The sequence below is a fragment of the Beta vulgaris genome, chromosome 3 (assembly GCF_026745355.1).
Source record: "Beta vulgaris subsp. vulgaris cultivar EL10 chromosome 3, EL10.2, whole genome shotgun sequence".
Classification (NCBI taxonomy): Eukaryota; Viridiplantae; Streptophyta; class Magnoliopsida; order Caryophyllales; family Amaranthaceae; genus Beta; species Beta vulgaris.
In genome coordinates this window covers 941,722-965,395 of record NC_079204.1, presented here as the reverse complement: position 1 = coordinate 965,395, position 23,674 = coordinate 941,722, and the positions used below count along the sequence as shown (strand labels likewise).

Below are 23,674 nucleotides of genomic sequence, written 5' to 3'. Positions count from 1 at the left end.
ATTGAGAAATAATAAAATATAGCGGGTGCATGCTTTTAATAGAAGTGTTGCAATGGGGCAGTAGGATACGGAGAGTGTTGCAATTAATATGGGACAGAGGGAGGAAATACTAATCAGCTTAGTTCATGAAACATAAATATTGATGATGTCATCAGCTCAAGACAACGAGCAGCTTTTGAATTGCACAAATACACCACGCCAACTTGAGATGGCAATTACAGAACACATAATAATTCTCCAATTTATCAAGTGAGAGGTGTTTACCTGTTTACATGTAAGGTGCTTTTCTAGAGCTAGTAAATAATTATTCTGACATCAAGTTCAGATGGGAGTGACATAGGACTTATTTCCCATTATGATAGTCGATAGAGGCTTCAATGATTTTTCTTTTATTTTAAATTTGGCCCATCTTGGAATTCTTCATCTTTGACAAAGTTCGGAGACTTTCTACTCTAAGCATTTTCAGCATCAATTACAATGTACTTTATGAAAGTTAGCCAATCAGGTGTCTCTTTGTATTATAGGTCTAACTGAAATGACTTCTTCACAATTGTAAGGGTAAGGCTTCGAGTCTGTTTGCAATAATACTTCCAAGATTGTACTCTTCTTACTATCGCAAGACCACATGCACCTTGTTAGGCGCAATAGAATAATCGAAAGTTTTGGTCAATACTTGGGACAATATTAGTTGTCCACATGAAGTATGCACCAACTTATGGGTCAAAACAAAAACCGCATTTTAAGTCGCTACCAAAAATACAAGTGATGCTAGTTGGTCTTATAACTTATTAGAGACCGCCTACTTTTAATTTAAAATTAGGCAACGGTCCAAATATTTAGAAGAGATTGGACCACCTTTGTGAATATAATAACTAGTTTAATCCATTCTATAATCACATTCTTTAATCCATTCAGTGACTAGTTTATTCCATTTATTGACTAGGTTAATCTATTAAGTAAGATTGCCGGATAATTCTTCTAAAATTATCCGTTGAAATTCGAGATTCAAAGGGAAACAGAGGAAGGAGCAGATAATGGACGACAAGGTTGGTGCGAGATGTCTATGGTTAGTGTTGGATTAGTGTTGGGTTAGTGTAAGATGAAATGGTCTCGTTAGGATTTGTCTAATTTTATGTTAAAATTAGACCCATACTCTAATAATTTTTGAATACATTAAACTCATTCCTTGACTATACAACATAACCATCTAAATCTGTATATGCTAACGCCTATAAACTAAGTCTTAACAAACTCACCTCCATCTCAATCCACTCTATTCCCCAATTATAAGCCTAGAAACACTCATCTTCCTTAAAATGTGTAGTAGTTATAAGAGGTTAGTATGACATATGTTCTTTCCAAATCTTTCCTAATCAGAAAAGAAGATTTCGATTTTCGCCCGTCATTTTTCTCGAAAAAAAATGGAAACCCACAAACTTAATCCTTATTCAACGGGTAGTGGTAAATGTAATCATCCCCAATTCTCATATCCGCATATTAAGCTCATACCACGCAGTACATAATAAATAACACAAGACAAACACAATAATCATCGAACATTCTCAGCAAGATATACAAAAACTCAATTTTAGGGTTTCAAAGTTCTACACAGAGGAACAAGAAATGGGAACATTCTTAGTCAGAAATGCATCAAGTTTCTTTCAAGCGAAATACAAAAGTGCAAGATTGGCATTAACTGATGTATCTGAAGCTGAATTGTAAGTATATTTGTTCAAAAAAATTGTTACAACATGCAATTATAAAGATAATGAATCTCAAACAAATGTATATTTGCCATTTTTAGGATAGTAAAGATGCAATTTATGATATAAATTTCATAGAAAAACAAGTGGAGGAGAGAGAGAGAAAGTACCTGGATGTGCGAGAGAGAAATTGGGTTGAATTGGTGGTGAGTGGTGACAGCGAAAAGAAATAAAGAGGGTTGAATTTGGTAGTGAAGATTTGAAGATTTAGTGGAGATTAGTGCAAGTGTGGAAGCAAAATCATGTCTTGTTTTCCAATTGATAGTTCTTTTTCAAATTATGGAAACCCAAAAAGGGAAGCTAGAGAAATTATTTGGGGTTTTTTTTAATCTTCGGAACGAAAAATATACGGACTCGTTCGGTGTTATTGTCAGTTTCCAATTTTTTGTTTTTATGATTTTAGAATCATATGATATAAATAGTATTATAAACTTAAATTTGGTCATAATATAGTAATCATGCTAATTTTGAAAACTGAGACTAAAAACTGGAAACTACTTTTTCTGATTTTCATATTATGGTTTTTGGTTTTCAAAAAAAAAAAAAACTGAAAACAGAAAATGACCCTAAGTGACTAACTCTAAGTTCGGATTGGATGATTCAAAATGAACACTTAGGAAGGGCAATTATGCTTATATATACTTCATCATTGATTTTTTATTCTTTTCATCTTTGCAATATATTTTTGCTTTCACTATTATTTGAAACCATACACTTTTAGGAGTACCTTAAATTTATTTGTGTTTGCACAAGGATCAAAGCGAGAAGTGAGATTAAAAAAAACATGTGCTAAGAGAGAATATATTGCAAAAATAGAACGATGCAAGTAATAGAAAATTGCCCAAAAAAATGGGAAAATTAAGGGTGTGTTCGGCAACAGTAGTTGTGGTGGTATCTTTTAGTTGTGACTTGTGAGAGTAGGTGTTAATTGTGCTGCTAGTTGTTAGTGTTTGATGTGTAGTTGTTAGTTGTCAGGTAGCGGTATAAGATATTGATGTGCCGAAAGCTGTCAAAGTAGTTGTTTACAAATAACTAGTTAAAACCTTTAACAAAACTTCAATGTATAATTTATACACCACTAAACGCTACACAAAAGTTACAAATTGTAGCTTTTAACAAACACTACTTATACCACTAAAAACTACTTACACCACTACTTTACCAAACACTACTATTTTTGTAATTAGTTTGTTTACGGAGTCAAGACACTAAAAGCTACTTTAAAAACTTAGGTTGAACATGCCAAAAGTATATTGCACTCCCTCTTTCACAAGAAACTACTCACTTGCACTTTATTATTTTATCTATTATTCACAAATTTATTACATGTTACAAAAAATAATGAAATTTTTATTTGATGGCAGTTTGAAAAGTTGATTTGTTGAATATGCAAATTAAATTAAAACGAATTTAACAAAAATCCACATAATAATAACATTTAGTAATATATTCATATCTTCCAATATGGTCAAAGTTTAGACCATATGACTAGTAAATGGGAATTTTAAAGTTCAATCAAAAAATATATTATAAATTATCACACACTATGCCATTTTACTAGGAGTATAAATTCTTGTAGACAATTTTCTCGTATTTAAAACATATGTCTTTTTTATAAGTAAAATTACTAAAAAAATCCACTTCCAAATGTTTATAAATTATCAAAGATTGTTGCATTTTATCATATTTATTATGATTGTGATTAATAATTCACTCTATATATGTAAATCTATAATATGAATAAGGTTGGTGGCGAAAGTTACCGATGACAACCCGTGGTGTCCTGACACCAAGAGTATGACTCAAATAGCCGAGGCATCTTATGATCATTTTGACGATTATTGGAGAGTTGTTGATCTCCTTCACAAGAGGTAGTACTTTCAATTAGTTCTAAATAGATTATGATTTTCTACAACATGTGAAATCATCAAGGTATGACAAATAAAAGTTTGATCAAAGCCAAGTAGTAATAATAAAGAGTTTCTTAATTGTTAAAAAGATAGCGTTTTCAAATTATAAGTTGGTCTTGTAAGAGACCGCCTACTTTTAGTTTAAAATTAGGCACTATTCAAGCTCAATATACATAATAGAACATGCCACCTTTTTTTGATATAAGGACTAGTTTAATCTATTTAGGGGCCAATTTAATCTATTTCGTGACCAATTTAATTTATTAAGTAATGACATTGCTAACCTATTCAGTGACTAGTTTAGTCCATTTAGTCAGTAGTTTAATCCGTTCGATAAGGCTACCGAGTTATTTTTTGAAAATGTCTGTTGTAGTTCGAGAATCAAGAAAACAAAGGAAGGATAAGACAAGGGATGACTAGGATAGTGTTGGGTTAGAGTGAAATGGAATGAGTTTGTTTAAAAAAATTAGTTTTAGGTTTGTCTAATTTTATGTTAAAATTAGACCGCTTATTTTAATAATTTGTGCCAAATTATATATTTATGTGAAAAAATACGGTGACATGATTTACATGTAATTTATAAAAATAAAAATTTGTTCTCTTCCCTAAATTCCTTATATATAAGCTAATCTTAAATATGTCTAAACTAAAATTATCAAAATAAACGGTCTAATTTTAACATAAAATTACACGAACCCAATACTGAAAGTTTCTAACAAGCCTATTCTATTTTACTCTAACCCAACACTATCCTAGTCATCCTTTCTCTTCTTCTCCCTTTATTTTTTTGATTCTCGAACTACAATAGATAATTTCAAAAAAATAACTTTGTAGTCTTACCGGACTGATTAAACTAGTCACTAAATGAAACAAATCAGTCACTGAATGAATTAAAGAATGTCATTACTAAATAGATCAAACTAGTCCCTAAATAGATTAAACTAATCATTATGGCGGGCCTCTAGGTGAGGCGTGAGGGCTCTGTGCGAGGCAGCCCACATGATTTCTTCTTACCAATTTTTAAATATGACAAGTGCATCATATATGATAGATTTACTTACTCTAAATTATATTAAAATGAACTTTATAACGACATACTTTAAAATTTGTGATTTGAGATTATTTAATACACTTGGTGCATACTCAACACACCCAAAACCTAATTCTTTAACAATGCTCATAATTAACAATATGCAGGTTAAGTGATTTTAATCGAAAGAAATGGAGACGATCTTACAACTCATTGATATTATTGGAGTTTCTAATTACACATGGTCCCGAGGATTTTGCTATTGAATTTAGAAGTGATGTTGATATTATCAAAGAATTAGGAACATTTCGATATACAGATAAAGAAGGGTAAGTTTCTCATTTTATACACTAATTTGTTATAAATTTATCTAGCTCTTATATAGTGGCCTGAATTGATATATTATATATTTACATTGGAGAAGAAAAAAACTATATGTGTCCTCAATTAATAATGAGATCACATGTTTAAGGAAAAAAATAGTTAGCCTTAAAATATACTCCATTAGGTTTTTATTAGTTTACCCGTTTTAACTTTCGATACTATTTACATACATGACTTTAACTACTTGTGATTTGTACTCAAGGACAAATATAGTGATGTAAGATTTTGTTAGATTCCTTTAAATGTGTATTATCCAAATATCAACCTTTTGTAAGTTTTACTTATTAATAGAAGTAATTAAAGATAGTGAGGTTCAAATTCGTGTCTCGATAAATGTGCCCTAAAGAAATGGATAAACAAATGAAAACCAAAGGAGTAATATGGCGTGGAGGAAATTCTAACCACTTAAGGCCATTTTACAACAAATATTCTTAAGTAACATGAGACACAGTTTGCAAATGAAACACAAAAAGGAAGCACATAAGTACTTCTTTCGTTCCAAATTAAATGCAACAATTTGGATGACATATTCTGTTAGGCAAAATTTCTTAGGGTGAGATTAAGAGAAAGTAAGGGAATGTGACTAAGTTAATAAGAAGAGAGAAAGTGGGACCACATAAAAAGTAAGGGCATGTAACTAAGTTAATAATGCTTAATTAGTTTTAGTAAGAGTATATTTGTAATTTCACACTAAAAAACCATTACCAAGATTATAAAGAAGTAAAATGTTGCATTTAATTTGAAATTGCAATTTTTAGAAACTGTTGCATATAATTTGAAACGGCTAAAGTATATTGTTAATTTGTAGGGTTAATTGGGGGCTTTATATGAGAAACAAAACAGAAAGGATACTTAATTTTATACAAGGAGGTGCATCACTTCAAGAAGTGCGGTCCAAGGCAATAATAAAGCTAACAAACGAAATCCAAGGTTTTGGAAGTTCATCATCATCAACATCATCATCATCATCATCTCCAACACACTCATGGAGATCATCATCGTTTGATAATAATTCACCATCAAGTCCTACATGGCATCATGATCATCATCATCATCATCCTTCACATGACCATATCAAACATGGTGATCATATGAAGCAACTTGATCTTGAAGAGAATTTGCTAGAACCTAATAATTGTCCTAAAAATGATGAAGTCATCTTTCAACATAATAGAATGCCTAAAAATTTCCTTGATGATGGAGTTACTACAAGTGACATATTGGATTGGAATTCATTTCAAGAAACATTCATCGAAATTGATCTTAATGATGACTTTGAAGATCATGATAATAATAATGACAAGAAAAAAGTGGGATTTTTCAAAGGAATTTGCTCAAAGCATGTTGGTTACAAGCCCATTGAGTAATTATGCATGATAAGAAGAATTTTGGTTTCTAATCATTTCTCTAATTACAAGATAACTTGGTTATAATTATTATTTTTTTGGCTATGAATAAAAGGTCATGTTTTTAATCCACCATTCATCATTGTAACAAGTTTAATTTGTTGTAACACGTAGTTGTCAATCTTTTATAATGTTTTTTGATATATTGTGATAATCTCTTTAAAATGGAGAGTGATCCATTGATCATAAAATATAGGATTTTTTAACAATTGTTTACGTGAATTACGTTGAAATTGTTATTTTTATCCCTAATTACTCATAAGTTTTTTTTGTGAACAACTTATCATGTCATAACGTCCATTTTTCAATTTCGAACTAGACAAAATAACACGAAAAGCTGATAAAATCAAATATGAAATTTATGAATAATATATTTCATAATTATAACTGAATTGGGGCATTGTCCGGATAAAATACTAGTTTTATACACTAAAAGGCTACAAATGAGGCCCCTTGTTGCTTCAAACATCTTCAGTTTGTACTAATTTTTTTTAATGTTATTCTAATTTAAGTCATGAATTTAATATTGTTGACATTACTACAGATATCAATATATCACAAATACTCCCTCCGTTTCTTAAAGATCTCCCCTCTTTCCGTTTAAGTGTGTTTCCAAAAGATCTTCCCTGTTTTACTTTATTCCTTATTTGGAATTTATTTTTCCCTTCTTATCCTCTCATGTCCCTATCATATGGTCCACCATTACATTATTAATTCAATTTTACTCTCTTTCTCTCTCCTACTTTAATCCTTTTTATTTGTTTATTTATCTTAATCCCTTTTTCTCTCCTACTTTACCCACCTCACACCCCACACAAGTAGGGGTGAGCACAACCGGGTACCCAGTAGAATTTTATAGACCCGGACCTAGTGGGTATTAAAAATCTGGAATTGGAATTGGTCAAACCGGGTCCTAAATTTTTGGACCCAGACCCGGACCCGGACCCGGTGGGTACCAGGTCCAAAACTGGGTACCCAGTTGTAAGTTTAACAACATACTAAGATGGGCCAATTGAGCTATAAAATTTTTTAAAATAATTAAATGGGCCTAAAGGCCTAATAAGTACTAACTTTTTACTTAACAACTATTATCCTATTACCAATTCTATATGAGTATATGAAAAAAACTAATTCTAAGTACTGGGTACCCGGACCTAGACCCGCTCCAACCGGGTACTCAGAGCTGGAACCGGTCAAACTGGGTACCCACCAGGTACCGGGTCAGAAAAAATTCTACCCAGAATTGGAACCAGATGCAACCGGGTCCATTTTTTTGGACCCGGGCCCGGACCCAGTTGGACTGGGTCTGGGTCCGGGTACCCGGGATTTCTGCTCACCCCTACACACAAGTGGATCCTCCTTGGTATCTGTAGGAATAGTAACAAGGAAGATCTTTAGGAAACAGAGGGAGTGCTTGATATAAAAACAATATTAGAAAAAAAAAGCTATTTTACTTTACTAATCCGATGCATCTAAATTCCAGATACATTATATATAGATTAACCACTGAAATTGTATTGGATTAGTGGCTAAACTCTCACATTTCATTTCAAGGATCGTGTGCTCAAATCCTAGTAATAATTATTTACACATTGTTAATATTTAAATTGAGATTATAAGCATGTGTATTAAATTCTTGAAAAGAGTGCAACGTGACACCGTTCCTTTGATAGGAACGCTTCTTAATATATTAGTATAGATTTTGATACGTGTACTCAAAATACAAGCCTGAAACCAAAACATATTGACCCAAACAAGTCCAAAACCAAAATAGATCCACAAATAACTTTTTACCTATGGTTTATCAAGAAGAAAAACATTTTTATGGGAGAATGATCGTTTAATGAATAAGACATGAGATATCAGATTATGGATCCACTACAAATAATGGGGGTACTACAAGATTGTTTGTATGTATGTAGTGGAAGCAAGGGACAATATACCCAGTACCATCATACAAGTTGTCCTATTTCAAGAGAATATAATAAAGTCTCATATTATTATATGGTACATCATCAACATATCATAATTTTCATATATGATGATGGGTGATGCATGAGTTTTGATTGGAGTTTTGGGTATGAAAGATGAACCCTGACCAGTAGGTTCCTCTCTTTGGTCTTATCTGCCTTAGATTTTCTTATATGAAAGAGAAATCCAAATTTATTTTGTAATTATATCATTATTTTTTAACAACCATCTTTTATAAATAATAATTAATATTATATTATAGCATTACGTTTTAACAACCTTAATTAGAAAATAGAAATATATATTTAGATTATACTGTACCCCGCTAGCCCCTTTTTCATATCATTAATCGTCTAATAATAATGAAATAATAATAGGTTCAAATAAGAAACGAAACGAAATGATATTCAACATTCAATTTTTGTATACTCCAAATCTATCAACAAATCTTTTGTTGTTTTATGTTTGATTAAAGTTCACCATTTTTCTACTCATATCAATAAAGTAATATTAATATCTTACCTTGTCTGTTTATGTTTTGGACTCATATTTTGGGTCTTCTCGTTTATGTTTTTCGGAATGTTTTTCAGAATTAAGTACTATACGAACTCTCTATATATTTATAAATTTGTACTGGTTTTTTAAAATTTACAAGCCTGATCTCCTCTACACTACACATTATATTGTTGGTGACCCGGCCACATAAATATGTGTGTTCATAATATGTTATTATTATTTGTTATTTTGATAATTGCTCATGTAAAAACAATTAACATAGACCAATAATCTATTTCATTATATTATTAATTGGCTTTTCATGAGATTACATTGCAAAAAGTTTGGCCGTAGAAGAAACATATCAACAAAAAAGATCTGGTTGACGTTGGTGAAGGACGATTGGCCCTAATAATCTTGTTTAACGTATTAGATATAATAGATAAATGGTGTCGAAGTATAATACACATTGTAACATATGGTATAATATTCAGTTTCAAATCTAAAGGTTGGATATAGAATGTTGAATTTTGGTGGAAGGGATCATTTAGAAAGATGATAGGTAATAGCGTAAATTATGGAGACCGAAAAATAGAGACGTGGAGCGTTTGCCGTTTACGACAGACAAATCATTAGACTTTTTCCAAATGGATTGAGCATTGAGGTCCGATCCCTATGCAACGAGGCTCTTTGCACACTCCTAACTACGACCCTTGTCAATGGACCATAAACGATAACAACAGAATTGAGATAAATTGGTAACGCGTTTTTAAGATATTTCTACTAAAATGAGTTGATTCTTTTTTTTGTGCTAAAAATAAACAGGTCATGCATTAGGGTCAAGAAGTTTCTCTGCATATAATTGACAACTACATGGGGTACGGAGAAATCTATTAGCAATATCTTGATTTACTATACTTTAAGCCCGTTCAGTAATATTGTGGTTTTCTATTTTTTTTATTTTTTATTTTCAAAGTCATATGATATATGTCCTATAATGAATAAAAATTTAATCAAATTTATTAGGAAAATGATGATTTTGAAAACTGACCGCTAAAAGTATTGTCCAGAACTGAACTGAATTGAGCTGAACTGAAATGATTAGTGATATGTAAAAGTAAAAGTATTGTCCAGAGCTGAACTGAACTGAATTGAACTAAACTGAAATGAACTAAACTGAACTGAATTGAACTGAACTGAAAATAAGTTGGGGAGAACTGCCCTACATGTGGTACGATGAAATCTATTAGCGATTTCTTGATTTACAATACTTTACTTGATCAATTATTCGATTAATTAAGCCAGGATTGTGCATGAATTTGCATTATAAAGATCATGATCTCAAAATCCTTGATAACCTAGTGGTACTAATAAATTTATTCTACATCAGTGATCAGGTATTATTTAAGAGTTATGGTCTTACTGATCCCATGCTGTCAACAATGGTGCAGCTAATTTATATTTATATATGTATTAATGTATTATATGGTTTTGTATCTTAAAAACTTGATTTGTTTTTGTATGTGATCACTTCAAAGGTGGCTGATCAGAGAATCTTCGGATATGCAGATTTATTTCTTTTTTATTTTGCATGTTGACATTATTATTTTGCATGGAAGTAAACATGTAGTTTATGGGATTTCTTTATGGTAACAAATTTCATACTCTAATTTGTTATTTTGTATGTTGCATGCACTTTTGTGAGACTATGATAATCATGGTAATTATTAATAATGTATGCATGTAATTTGATAGTCAATGCACAATTGTAACGTTAATAATGAAGTAAAATTAGTAGTACATTTTTAATGTATGCATGGTAATTTGATAATCATGATAACTAATGTATGCATGCAATTTGATAGTCAATGCACAATTTTAACGTTAATAATGAAGTTAAATTAGTACATTTTTTATATGTTTCATCTTATAATTTACAGTTTTTTCATCAAATATTTCTGACAAATTTTTTTATTCATCAAATATCCTAATTTTTTTCAAAATTCACTATATACCCATGACTTTCGAGAAAATACATCAAAATGCCTTTAATGACTAAATGCGGTTAACATCGTTAGTCATTAACCCTATTATTTAATTCAAAAAAAAAGTTGGGGTATTTGGTGAATAAAAAAAAATTCAAGATATTTGGTAAAAGAAAACATATTATTTAAGACAAATTGTCATTTAGGTGAATGTAGAGATTTATTTGATGCAAAAACTATTACTATGATAATTTGCTTTATTGGTGAAGTTTTAAAAGGGAAATGTAGTAGTTGGTGCTTGATACCTAAATTCAAATTCCCTCCTTAATCTTTATGACTCAGCTTTTCTAATTCAGGGTACAAATAATTTAATTTGCTATGGACCATGGATGTTGGTAGATTAGTTGATCATTTACTCTTAACCCTTTTTTTCTATCTCTGCAATTTGTGTTTTTGGGTTATATGACTTTAATGCATTTAAATGGTTAAGACCAGGGGCGGATCCAGGATTTCGAATTTGGTGGGACACCAAATTACAAAAGAAAAATCATAATATCATATTTTACAACAATGCAACACTTTAATTTTCACAACCTTAAATAATAATATTAAGTATTCAATACTATTTCCATTTTTAGTATATTTAACATATTGACTTTCACATTAATCAACAGACGCAATTTTTATTTCAATTTGTTGCTAAAGTTTATAAGAAGCTGATATAAATTTATTTAATGTAAATAGAAATCAAAACAAAATTTTAAATAGTAAATTTTTATTTTTAAGTATTTGTAAATAAATCTTGGTCATAATTAATATATTGAATAATGTCGAAAGTCAAATTGTTGCATTTATTGTGTAAATAAAAGAAAAAGTAATCGTTATATCACAAACAAACAAAAAAATGGTTAAAATTAGAACTAGAATTCAGGGAGATGGATACTATTTAAAATATGAAATGAAGATTCAAAATGGAGAAGGAAAAAAATGCTAAAATAAAGAAGAGAAAGAATAAGAAGTAAAAAAGAAAAATAAAAAACAAAACAAAACAAAGTAAGCAAATAAGAAAGAGAAAAAAAGAAAAGAAAGAAAAAAAAAAAGAAAAGAAAGAAAAAAACGCAAAGAAAGAAAGCGTGCAGGGAGTCGAACCTGCGCGGCAACAACTAGCTGTTAGTACAAGTTACTAAGTGAACCACTGGACCAAGTTACAATATATGTAATTATTGCACGCGTTTTAATTTTAACCTATTGTAAAAATCTGCTTGATGTTAAAAGTAAAAAAAATCCGATTTTTTTTTTGGTGGGGCACGTGCCACCCAGGACCCTTAATAGGTACGCCCCTGGTTAAGACAAAGTACATACACTAGTGGAAAAATGAAGAAGGGCTGCGCTAAAAAAGGCATGTAGGGCTGCGCTTTTTGACAGCAGCCCTTTCAGTAGCAGCCCTTCACTTTTTAAGTAGGGCTGCGCTAGAAAAGCGCAGCCCTTAAGCTAGAAGGGCTGCGCTAGTTAGGAAAAAGCGCAGCCCTTCTAGCCCAGAAGGGCTGCGCTAGTTAGGAAAAAGCGCAGCCCTTCTGGGCTAGAAGGGCTGCGCTTTTTCCTAACTAGCGCAGCCCTTCCTACCAAAAAAAAAAATAAAAAAAAAATTTTTTTTTGTCATTTTTTTACTCATAATCTCACATTTTCTGAAATTAAACAGAAGAGAAGAGAAACGAAACGAAAATACTAAACCCAAAACAATAAAAAGAATGAAACGAAAATGAAAAAAAGGAACAAAAACTAATATACAAAGAGAAGTATACAAGAAGTATACAAGAACATTAATCAAAACAAAGATGAAAATACAAGAAATTATATAAAAGAGAAGTATACAAGAACATTAATCAAAATAAACAAAGAGAAGTATACAAGATAACATTAATCAAAATAAACAAAGAGAAGTATACAAGAACATTAATAAAAAATATAAACAAAGAGAAGTATACAAGAACATTATAGATCTGAAAATACAAGAACTACAACCTAATAATGTTTAAATACATAAAACAAAACCCAAATACATAATTTAAGGGAAAAAAAAAATTTCGGAAAAACTTAAAATGGTATTTGGAGGCTTAAACGAACTCGGATGGCTTAAAAAGCCTAAAACTCACGCATAGCGGTGAGTTTGACTCGTTGGCTCGTTCCGCTTCCGAAAAGGTATCACAATAGGCAATCGGACTCCGTCGTCATGTTTAGTGCAAATCGAAAACTTTAAATGGTTTTTGAGACAAATGTTTATGGGAGTTTTTGAGAGAGAGAGAGGTGAGAGAGAAGAGAGAGAGAGAGGTGAGAATAAGGAGGAAAGGAATAATGAGGGACGTGAGAGAGGAGAGAGAATGAGGGATAATATATTTGACGAATCCCCGCTCAATATTTCAAAGCGCCGATTCCGAAATTTCAAAATTTTTCAGGAAGGGCTGCGCTTTTTTAAAAAAGCGCAGCCCTTCCTAGAGGGCTGCGCTTTTTAAAAAGCGCAGCCCTTCTACTAAGAAGGGCTGCGCTTTTTTAAAAAGCGCAGCCCTACTAGTGAAGGGCTGCGCCTTTTTTAAAAAGCGCAGCCCTTCTTCTTAGTAGGGCTGCGCTTTTACGAAAAGCGCAGCCCTTCCTGCGCAGCCCTTTATGTTTTTTCCCCTAGTGTATGTACTTTGTCTTAACCATTTAAATGGCTTTGACTTTTGAGCCTTCATTCATTTTTTTTTTTATTAACTACTCCCTTCGCCTCATAATATAGTGCTTATTTTCATTTTGGACGGGTCAAACTTTAAAATATGTGACCGAATATTCTTATTTGTATATATAAAAAAAACATATTCATGTGGGATATTGTTAGATTCGTCGCAATGTGTAGTTTCATAATATCTATTTTTTATATTTTTTTATTTATACAAAACTAACGATATTAAAAGTCAAAGTTACGTCTTGTACTACGTAAAAATAAACAAACACTATATTATGGAACGAAGGAAGTAGTATATGTATATTAATTAATTTTAAAAGATGATTGAATCTTATTTATGGAAAAAAAAATCAACTTTAATGAACTCGAGTTGAAGTTTCACCTAGTTGTACTTTTAAAAGTGATTTGAGTCTTTTCCCACGTACTTTTTTATTCTGTAAGAAGAAGGCCCATCCGAGGAAGGAAGAATAAGGAGAAATCCTTCATATAACCCTAGCCTCCATCTCTCTATCTTTTTCTCTCAAAACCCTAGCCTCTCCTACTCCTTCTTCATCTCTTAGGGGCTGCCATGGATGATTTCATCCATGGTAAGCCCCCTTTTTTCTTTCATTTTCAGTTTTTAGTTTATTTTCTTGTTTTGTTGAATAAATTAGTTTCTTCAAACCATGGGGTTTTTAGTCTCTGTTGTGGAGATCTCCTTCTCCCCTATGAGAGTTGTGAGTGTGGTTGTTTTGTTTTTAGGTATGAGAAATTGTTCTTATTGGTTGAAGTTCAAGACTCAACATGAAGGTATTGAAATCTCGGATGCGGTTGACATGGCTCGATCAAAAATGCTCTTCCAAAACTATGTCATAATGATAGACTTCCTCATCAATAGCTGTTTGATTCAGCAAGTACAAGGGGACTGCGCTGTATTGCTCGATCTGGCTCATTATAGTTTTTTCGAAGACGATTTTGATTTAACCTTGTTTAATTGTATCTTGTTTTTCTTTAATATCTATTGTAGATGTCGTTTGACCTTCAATTAATAAAATTTCTCTTTTTTTTAAAAAAAGGAGAAATCCTTCATAGAACGAACTTGATGAGCTTTGATTCCTGATCTTCCGCTTGAAAGTTGAAGAGCTACTCTAGCCTCCTATCTCCACTTAATTTTTTTTTTATGGAAATCACGAGAGTCATTGAACTATACAAATACAACCATTTTTAAATTTTATATAAAGTCAAAGTAAAATAACTAAAAAAAAATGACATAAATCTTTATAACAAGGTTTTTTGTCTTTGCGTTTTGAATATATTCAAATCTAACATAATTTTTTTGGTCTACCAACTCATTACACTCAAAGTCGCAAACTCGACTCATATTATTAGCAACTCGAATCAGATATAAAATCCAAACTCGACTTGCATTATTGACAACTCTGATCATATATGGAGTATGTTATTTCCTAGTTCCTACTCCCCATGAAGGCCATAAATATTCCAACAATGAGAAACAAGGGGAGAGAAAAGAGATGAAAAAACCAAAAACTGAAAAACATCATTGCTCATAGGAATGGGAATCTTTGGATCTTCTCTACTTTCTCTTTCTTTCATTATTCAATTTCATGTTGCCGTTATAAAACTTTACTCTAAAATTTTACTACACCCTTAAATTTTCTTTTGTTGGTGTCTATTTCTTTCTCTGTCAAAAAACCTTACTACTCACTTCATTTCTCTCTCCATTGAAGCAGCAACAAGCAAGTAAAAATCCTCTGTAAAACCCTTTTTTCCACCATTGAAAGTTTCCATTTTTTTCTTTCTCTCACTTTTTCAGTCTCTATCTCAACAGCTCACCTCTTTAAATTCTTCTTTTGGCTCATTAAATTATCTCTTTCTTTTCACATAAATAAAAAGGAACAATTTTTGAGCTGTCAGTAGTAATTAATAGTCAAAAAAATTTCCTAAAAATCAGATCTTTTCCCAAAAAAAAATATGAACTTGTTGTTTAATACAGTAGAGAAGTGAAAAAAAGCTTCAATCTTGGTGTTTATTTTCCTTAATTCTTTTGTAATTGCTTAATTTGAAGCAAATGAAATCTAGTACTCGCCTTGATTCTATTGTTTTTCAGCTCACACCAACTAGAACCAGGTGAATTTTTATCTTGCAATATTTTTTTCCTTTTTTATTTTATATTTTTTGGGTTTTTATTTATTTTTGTTGTTGTTTGTTGTTTAGTATATTCATGATTTTTTCTTATTGTTAAAGTTACAAAGTTCAATCATGCATTGCTTTGACTTTAATTTGGGTGAATGAATTTGCCTCTTTTTTTTTCTTTTTCTTTTTTGGTTAGGTTTATTATGTATTGCATTTTGAGTTTTGATGTTAATGCTAATATAGTTAGGTGGAAATAATTGGGTTTGGATTTTTTTTTTTCATGGGAATTGGAATATTTACTTGCATTGTTGATTAAAGTTTTGTTTTTTAAACAATTGTCTTTCTTGGGGTTAGGTAGAACTAATTTTGTAGATGGAGGATGTTTAGGGTCATGTTGGGTTTTTTCCTTATTTTGTGTGTAAATATGTGTGATGAGTAATCTGCAAGTTAATGTTATTGTACAAAACTACAAATTATCATGTCTACTTTGTTATTATTAATATTGAAATGCGGATGACAAGAACAAAGTAACATTTCCTGGGTTAGGTTATGCTTGATTACTTGTGCTTCTCTGTCCTGAGAATATATCGCTCCAGTTTATGCTATGTACTACTCCATTATATGCCGTTTTTCGATGTTTGGCAATGAGGTGAATGTGGTTATTGGTTCGGCAAATGTGGAATGCCTTGATGAAAGTAAAGGATTGACTACATGCTTGTGGAATGTGGATGAAAATTAAGATCTTGCACTCATCAGTTGTTCCCTCCATCTGAACATAAATTTTAACGTTATACCGATTTCTCATAATTTAGGATATGATACGAAACATGACTTCGCTAATATACTCGTTGTGATTGTTGGATTATTCACACATGACACACCCTCTCTGTCACTCAATCCGAATAAGGGTGTTTTTGGAAACTCTATCATAAACTATGACCATTTTAAGTAAGGTGACACAACCTTTTCCAGAAAGTTCATAGAATATGTGACTGTTATTCCAGAATGAAGGAAGTAACATGTATAAAGCTTTGTTATCAGGTCAAAACTTTTTAAGATAATGAATTTGGTCATGTGATAGCAATGCCAAATGCGATTTTTTCGCCAATAAGTATGCTTTTTGGCAGCTATTATTGGAAGGAAGTCTAAATGCTACACTTTCATCAGGTGTGACCTAGTAATAACTGCTAATGGGAAAAGTGAGAAGATTGCATCAGGTTTGCTGAACCCCTTCCTAGCTCATTTGAAGGCAGCAGAGGAGCAGATTGGGAAGGGAGGGTATTCTATTGTTCTTGAACCAAAGCATGGAAGTGATGCATCATGGTTTATTAAAGGAACGGTGGAAAGGTATTATTAATCCCTATAACTCTTTCTTTTAACGGTTGTATTCTCTTTTGCTTTTGTTTCAAGAGTTATTTTGAGTCATTTTCAATTTCAAATTTATGAGGTTTTCCAAGTTTATGATTGGTTTTTCTTTTTTAAAATGCTTGAAGGTTTGTCCGCTTTGTGAGTAGTCCAGAAATCCTTGAGCGAGTGTACACTATAGAATCTGAAATTTTGCAGATTGAGAAGGCAATATGCGTTCAAAATACTAATGATAATGGGTTGCACACTGTAAGTACATTCTTTAGACAGCTGCTAACTTGACTCAGATAAATTATATGAATATTTGTTTAATAACCAGCTCATGATAACAGGTAGAAGACTTTCCAGTGAAGTCTGAAGAAAGGCTTGAAGGTACCTCAAAATATTTACAAATATTGTTGGCTTTTGTGTGTAACAAATATCTAGTGCCTCAAAATCAGAATTTGCATTTGTGTTTGTTAGTACTTTCTTTGTGATAGATACTAGAAGATGGTGTCATTTAATCACAAATGAAGAATTTCATTTGCAATATCTTATTAAGTGCATAACCTTCCACTGTGATTTTATAATGATTTTTGGCATTGGACAGGCAGCAAACAGCCAGCGAGTTGTAATGACGAGAAAGCAATTGTGCTTTACCAGGTAACTTTGGTATGATATATCCTAGAATAGATGCTAAACTTGGCACTGATCTAAGGAGAAATCGGTTTATTTGGCTGTATTGCAGCCCGCCAGTAATCAATCAGAGGAAGATGCATCTACCACCACACTGGAGAAAAGTTCGAAGTAAGCCTTTCCATAAGTTTTTGAAAACTTGTTATTTCTGTAAATCTAATAGTGGAATGCTTTATCAGAGTTCAGCTTGTACAAGTTCTTGAGACACGTAAAACGGTGCTTCAAAAAGAGCAAGGCATGGCCTTTGCACGTGCTGTTGCTGCTGGCTTTGACATTGATAACATAGCCGCACTGCTTGCTTTTGCTGAACGTTTTGGGGCATCACGTTTGATGTAAGCTGCATTCCTTTAAACCAAACAGTCTTAGTACGCTATAGAGTGGTCAAAAAGTATATCTTTTCTGTATGCTTTCTGGGTCAAGTTTTTTATAATTTGGAGATAATGTTTTGTTGATGAAGAATTATTTTCATGCCACAGCGACGCTTGCAAAAAGTTTTTGGACTTATGGAAGGCGAAGCATGAAAGCGGCCAATGGGTTGAAGTTGAAGCAACTGAAGCAATGTCTTGCCGGTCAGATTTGCCGTCTACAAATGCAGCGGGAATTGTGTTTCTGAACCCAAGTGAACAGAGAGATTTCAAGGAATCATGCCCTCAGGGTGAAAGTCCTTCTGAGAAGAAGGGGACATCATGTGCAAATGGTACAGGTGCCATTCTAATCTTTATGAAATTTACCTAGAAGATTCTTGTAAGATAACATCGAAGAATAAAGCTGTCAGCAAAGAAAAATCATATAAGCTCATAGTAGGATTAGGAAGTTATCATCTAGTACTGACTGGTTTTAGTATTGAGCTTTTCTGAGCCTTGCTGAGTCTGATCAGATGAGCTTATGCTGTTAGTCCCTCTTAGGCTTATCAGAAGCTAGTCATGGTTCTATCTTTTGCTTAAACTGCTAGGAATTGTGTCTCTGATGTGCTTTAGTGGAATCTTATGCAAATTAGCTTTGACTGACACCTAGATCTGTTGCTTTCCCTTAGCCAGTTCTAGTCTCTTGGGGAAGGGGAATCCACTATATACCAATTTGTTTTGGGATGGTGGTGGCCTGTTTTGTCCCCTGTTTCTTTTTGCCTTTGCACTTCCAAGTTTAGGGCGTAAACTATAAACTTCCTTCTAAATTTTGTACTTTTCCCTTCAAATATCTAAACTTTCAAATAAGGGCCTCTGTCAAATGTTTGATTCTAGACAGTGTAGAAAACTTTCTTCTTTTTTTGTTGAAACCATGCTGAGTGTAAAAATGGCTTCTATGTCAGATCAAGTGCAGCCAAACCCACAGGAGTACAGCCCCGGACAGTTTCCACATCCTATGTTCCCACCCTGGCAAATGCATCCTCAAGCTAATGGCATGCCTGTATTTCAGCCATATCCCATGCAGGGCATGCCTTACTATCAGAACTATATGGGGCAGAACCCTTATTTTCAGCCTCCTTATTCACCGCATGATGATTCTAGAGCACATCCCGGTCGAAAATCAAGGCAGAGAAGGCATTCAATGGATAGCCGAGACATGAGCGGTGAATTTGAAAGCCAAGAGTTGGATTCTTCCGGAAAAAGAATGCAGGATGATCTTACAGATGAAGAAGATTCCGCGAGTAAAAAATCGAAGAATAGAACTGGAAAATCATCCAGAAAGCAGTCTAAAACCGTTGTAATCCGTAATATTAACTATATTACTTCTGCAAAGCAAGGGTCTTCAGATAGTGATTCACAGTCTTGTTCAGATTCTGGAAGCAATGATGAGGGGCGGAATGCAAAGTTTGATGAAACGAAGAAACTGAAAAAGAAAGGAGCTTATCTAAAGTCAGATGATCCACTAATATCAAACAGTAAGGAAGGAAGAATGTCTGGACAGGCAGGAGATGATGGACACTGGCAAGCTTTCCAGAGTTTCTTACTTACAGATGCTGATGAAAGCAGTAATTCTAAAGTTCGAGGAGGAAAGCGGCAATCTGCTATCGGAGATGACGCGTCTGCTCTTGGAATGCATAGTATTGGTGAAAATCATGATGTAGATATGGGTGAAAGTCTTGACGTTTCTGAAGGTGCAATGTGCAGGCGGAGAACAATGGATGATCGAATGTTGAGTTATGGTCAAGATGCAAACTTCAATCATGGAGAGAGTCAAAAAGATCTGCAATATATGGAAGCGGGCGGTCGAAGGGGAAGTGTCAGGAGATCTGTGGATCCAGACATGGCATATGTCATCAATCGGCAAGAAAAGCTGACAGATGTATGGGACCCTTCCTTAGATCCTGTCATCAGAAATGGATTTCAGGGTACATCTAATACCAATAATAAGGGATCATTAAATGATATATCTGATGAGTCTCTTATGGTGTTACAAAGACCAGGCTCATTAGCAGGCGATGGCAGGAAAGCTATGGATATGGATTGTGAGCTCCCTTTGGTGCTCCGCAAGACAGATGACCGAACTGCTAATTACGAGCCCAATGAATTAAATTTACTGCCTAATCGTGTGATTGAGGATCGATCAAGCGGTTATGACCCAGCCATGGATTTTGAGACTCAGGATCAATTTAAAGATGCTTCCAAACTGAGTGGTAAGAAGAAGGAAGTTGCTATAGATGCCAAAGGAGGACCAAGGAAGGCAATTAGGGATCAAAAGTTGAAAGCTGAGAAAAGAACCACAGTGGGAACAAAGAGAGAAAAACCCTCCAAGTTGAGCCCTGCAGAAGATGCACGAGCTCGTGCTGAAAAGCTACGAGCTTATAAGGCTGATCTACAAAAGCTAAAGAAAGAAAAGGTGCTCCCCTTTTGTTCCTTGGATGCCTATTTTGTCTCTATCTATCTAGGGGTCTGAATATCACTTCTAAGTGGTGCTTGTTTTCTCTTATTCTACATACAGGAACAAGAACAAGCAAAAAGATTAGAAGCTTTGAAGATTGAGAGGCAGAAGAGAATTGCTGCTAAAAGCGGTGCACATCCTGCTCAGTCACCTTTGTCATCACAACAGGCTAAGAAACCGATGCCCAAGCTTTCTCCTGTCTCTCAGAAAGGCTCAAAGTTTAGTGACACAGAGCCTGGATCATCCTCACCGTTACAGAGATCCACAATAAGAATATTATCTAAGGTATCCCCTGATTCCAGTAAAACTTTTAAGTCTGGAAGATTAAATATTGCAAGCCACACAAATGAAAATAAGTTAACTAGGTCAGCTTCATCACTGAGAATGCGGAAGGAAGAAAAAGATGGTTCTACACCAGACTCAAAGGCAACAATGTCCAGAATCAGAAGATTGTCTGAGCCCAAAGGCACTGTCCATCAAATTCCTTCAGGGAAGTCCAGAAGTGCTGAATTAGCCTCAAGACATAAAGTATCTGAGAAGCCTGAGTTAAAAAAGATGCCTGCCAAAGCAAATGTTGATAAAGCTAAATCATCAGATCTTCCGGAACTAAAGATTAGAACATCTAAGGCATTCTCAGTTACTGTCCCAAAAAAATCAACTAAAGAGAAGCTGAACGACAACAATTTCTCTAGCGGTCTGGCAAGTGCGAATCTGAGTAGAAAGAGCGCCAACATTCCACCCCCTATGGATGTAGATGACAGCACGGTTGTTGAAAAAACTGTAGTAATGCTTGAATGCGAGAAACCTTCAGCACCAGTCCTCCGTGCACCTGAAGATAAAATAGGTGTCCGTACCATGCAGTCTGATGCCTATAATCAAGCTGGTAAATCAGAGGAAGATGCAGCCGTCCCGCCACCAGCTTCACCTATTGTTGTGAAAGAAATCGACCATGAAGCATCAATATATGTTGTCAATAGGCCATCTCATACCCGCTTGGATGAGGTAAATTTGGAGAAAATGAAAAGTTTATGATCTGTGAAATGCTGTTGAAGTACTGAATTGTCTATTTGTTTTTTTGTGGCAATTTTTCTTTTAGTTCAAATGATTTTTTTCACTCACAGCAAGATGTTGTGAGTCTTTACATGATTAACGTATGATGATGGGTGAGATTGTGAACCATGACATTGCTGCATAACAATCATTCTCTTCAGATTCATTTTTTTCTTTTGAAATTTTGGCTCTCCTAAAGATCCTCAAAATTTCTTTCGTCTCTCATATTAATCTACGTCTTTTTGTTGATAGTGAGTGTTAAATCTTCCGTTAGCACTGTTAACATCTTCTGTTGACAGAAGGAAAAGGTGTCCTCGAACTTACATTCTGTTGAAACTCCCGGAAAACCATATGAGGCACCCTATGCTCGGGTCTCGTCTTTAGAGGATCCCTGCATGACTGAGTCAAATTATGGGAAGGCACCACCAACAAGAATAGAGATGGCATCAACAGGCATGCAGACCACCACTGTACATGTGGCTAATACTCAGAGGACTGGTCTAGTTAATGTATCAGAAGCGGATTCAGGGAAATCTCAGGGGAAGGAACCATCTAGAGGTTTCAGAAAGCTGTTCAAATTTGGAAAGAACTCAGCTGCAAGTGAACGTTATGTTGAGTCAGATAAAGCAACTCTTGATGGCTCTGTTGTTGATGATAATGCATTGAATGGTTCTTCTAGTGAAGGTAACTTAGTTTCTCATCTTGATGGCAAAAAAGATCTTGACGATTTTTACATACGATTATGTAGTCATGGTCATAGAATACTATATATAATATATGAGTTACTAGTACTTGAAAGTACACGCTGTTTCTGAAATATAACCCTAGAGCTTACCTGACAGAGATCTATAGCATAGATGCGTAATGTGTTACCTTTATTGGATAGAGGAAGGAATGGGAACCATGTTTGTTACCTTCATTGGGTGTTGGGTTCCACAGTGAAAAGGAAACGCTTATAAGCTTGAGATTGAGGAAGGTAACTTAATGTGTAAGTGTGATACCAATGGTTGAAAAGGGTAATACTTTGGTGGAAAGAGGTACCTTCAAGAAATGAGAACCATTACACTAGCAAAACTTTTCAGGCCATTGCAAACCTTCTAAGTCAAGGCCATATTTGAGTTACACCTAAAATACACTTCTGGAATAGTGTCGTTCTTTGTCAAACATGATTGTGTAGAATTGCTTCTTTATATATGCTTGTTTTCCTCCTTGACCTCTATGCTTCGCGGGATGAAAATATAACGTGGTGACCTGGTTCCCCCACCCCACTAACCTTTTCTGCTGATTATTGCTCTGCAGTTTTTACCGTGAAAAATCTTCTAAGTCAAGAGGAGAGCTCAAGTGCTGGCACTACTCCGAAGAAATGTAGGCATACGTCTTTGATCTAGACTTGATCATTCATATTTTTATGTTCAGATGTCATTGAACTTTGGTTTTTTTCCCTGCAGCTTCACGACCCTTCTCTTTGTTGTCCCATTTCCGAAGTAAGACCAGTGAGAAGAAGTTGGCAACATGAAAAGGATCTAAATTAGTTTCTGGGGCCCTAGGCTGAATAAGCCGCATGATTTTGTTCGGTTCATAATTCTTCACCATAAGAAAAACAAGCCTTTACGAGAAATGTCAATGCTTTTGTAAAGTTCATACTTCATAATTGTTGCATTTGTTGCTTTTCCCAATGTATGGGGATGTGCTGTAACTTGTAAAGCCTTGAAAATGATATACATCTTGAATATGTATGTAAAAAACTACTTGGTACTCATGGTTGTGTCTATAGCTGCTGTCTTGCATGCAAAGAAACTTGGACTTCTTCATTCTACTATGTCATATATGCATGTGGGATCTTTAACACTCCGGCATGACTACGAATATATCTGACACTTAATTTTGAACAAAAATCATGGAAACTTTCCTTTGATGAAATAGCAGAGG

The 23,674-nt window shown here is 33.7% G+C and overlaps 2 protein-coding genes across 4 annotated transcripts; both read left to right on the top strand.

The window, feature by feature from the left end:
* Positions 1-3,560: 3,560 nt before the first annotated feature.
* LOC125496016 (epsin-3-like) lies at positions 3,561-6,454 on the top strand. The gene is made up of 3 exons (XM_048641303.1): positions 3,561-3,634; positions 4,871-5,032; positions 5,896-6,454. Exons 1-3 carry the CDS (start codon positions 3,561-3,563, stop codon positions 6,452-6,454), a joined length of 795 nt encoding a protein of 264 aa, XP_048497260.1.
* Positions 6,455-15,153: 8,699 nt separating this feature from the next.
* On the top strand, positions 15,154-23,504 carry LOC104887920 (COP1-interacting protein 7). 3 transcript variants are annotated; one of them, XM_010672706.3, is made up of 13 exons: positions 15,156-15,790; positions 16,964-17,143; positions 17,290-17,410; positions 17,494-17,533; positions 17,751-17,803; positions 17,889-17,947; positions 18,016-18,168; positions 18,313-18,533; positions 19,143-20,653; positions 20,756-21,697; positions 22,045-22,429; positions 23,045-23,110; positions 23,194-23,504. In XM_010672706.3, the coding sequence occupies exons 1-13, from the start codon at positions 15,732-15,734 to the stop codon at positions 23,259-23,261; spliced, it is 3,858 nt and encodes a 1,285-aa protein (XP_010671008.2). In that variant the 5' UTR covers positions 15,156-15,731; the 3' UTR covers positions 23,262-23,504. The 3 variants fall into 3 exon arrangements, with proteins under 3 accessions (XP_019103963.2, XP_010671008.2, XP_010671007.2); XM_010672705.2 differs by having other exon boundaries at positions 15,157-15,790; positions 18,313-18,539; XM_019248418.3 differs by lacking the exons at positions 23,045-23,110; positions 23,194-23,504 and having other exon boundaries at positions 15,154-15,790; positions 18,313-18,539; positions 21,998-22,130.
* Positions 23,505-23,674: the final 170 nt, after the last annotated feature.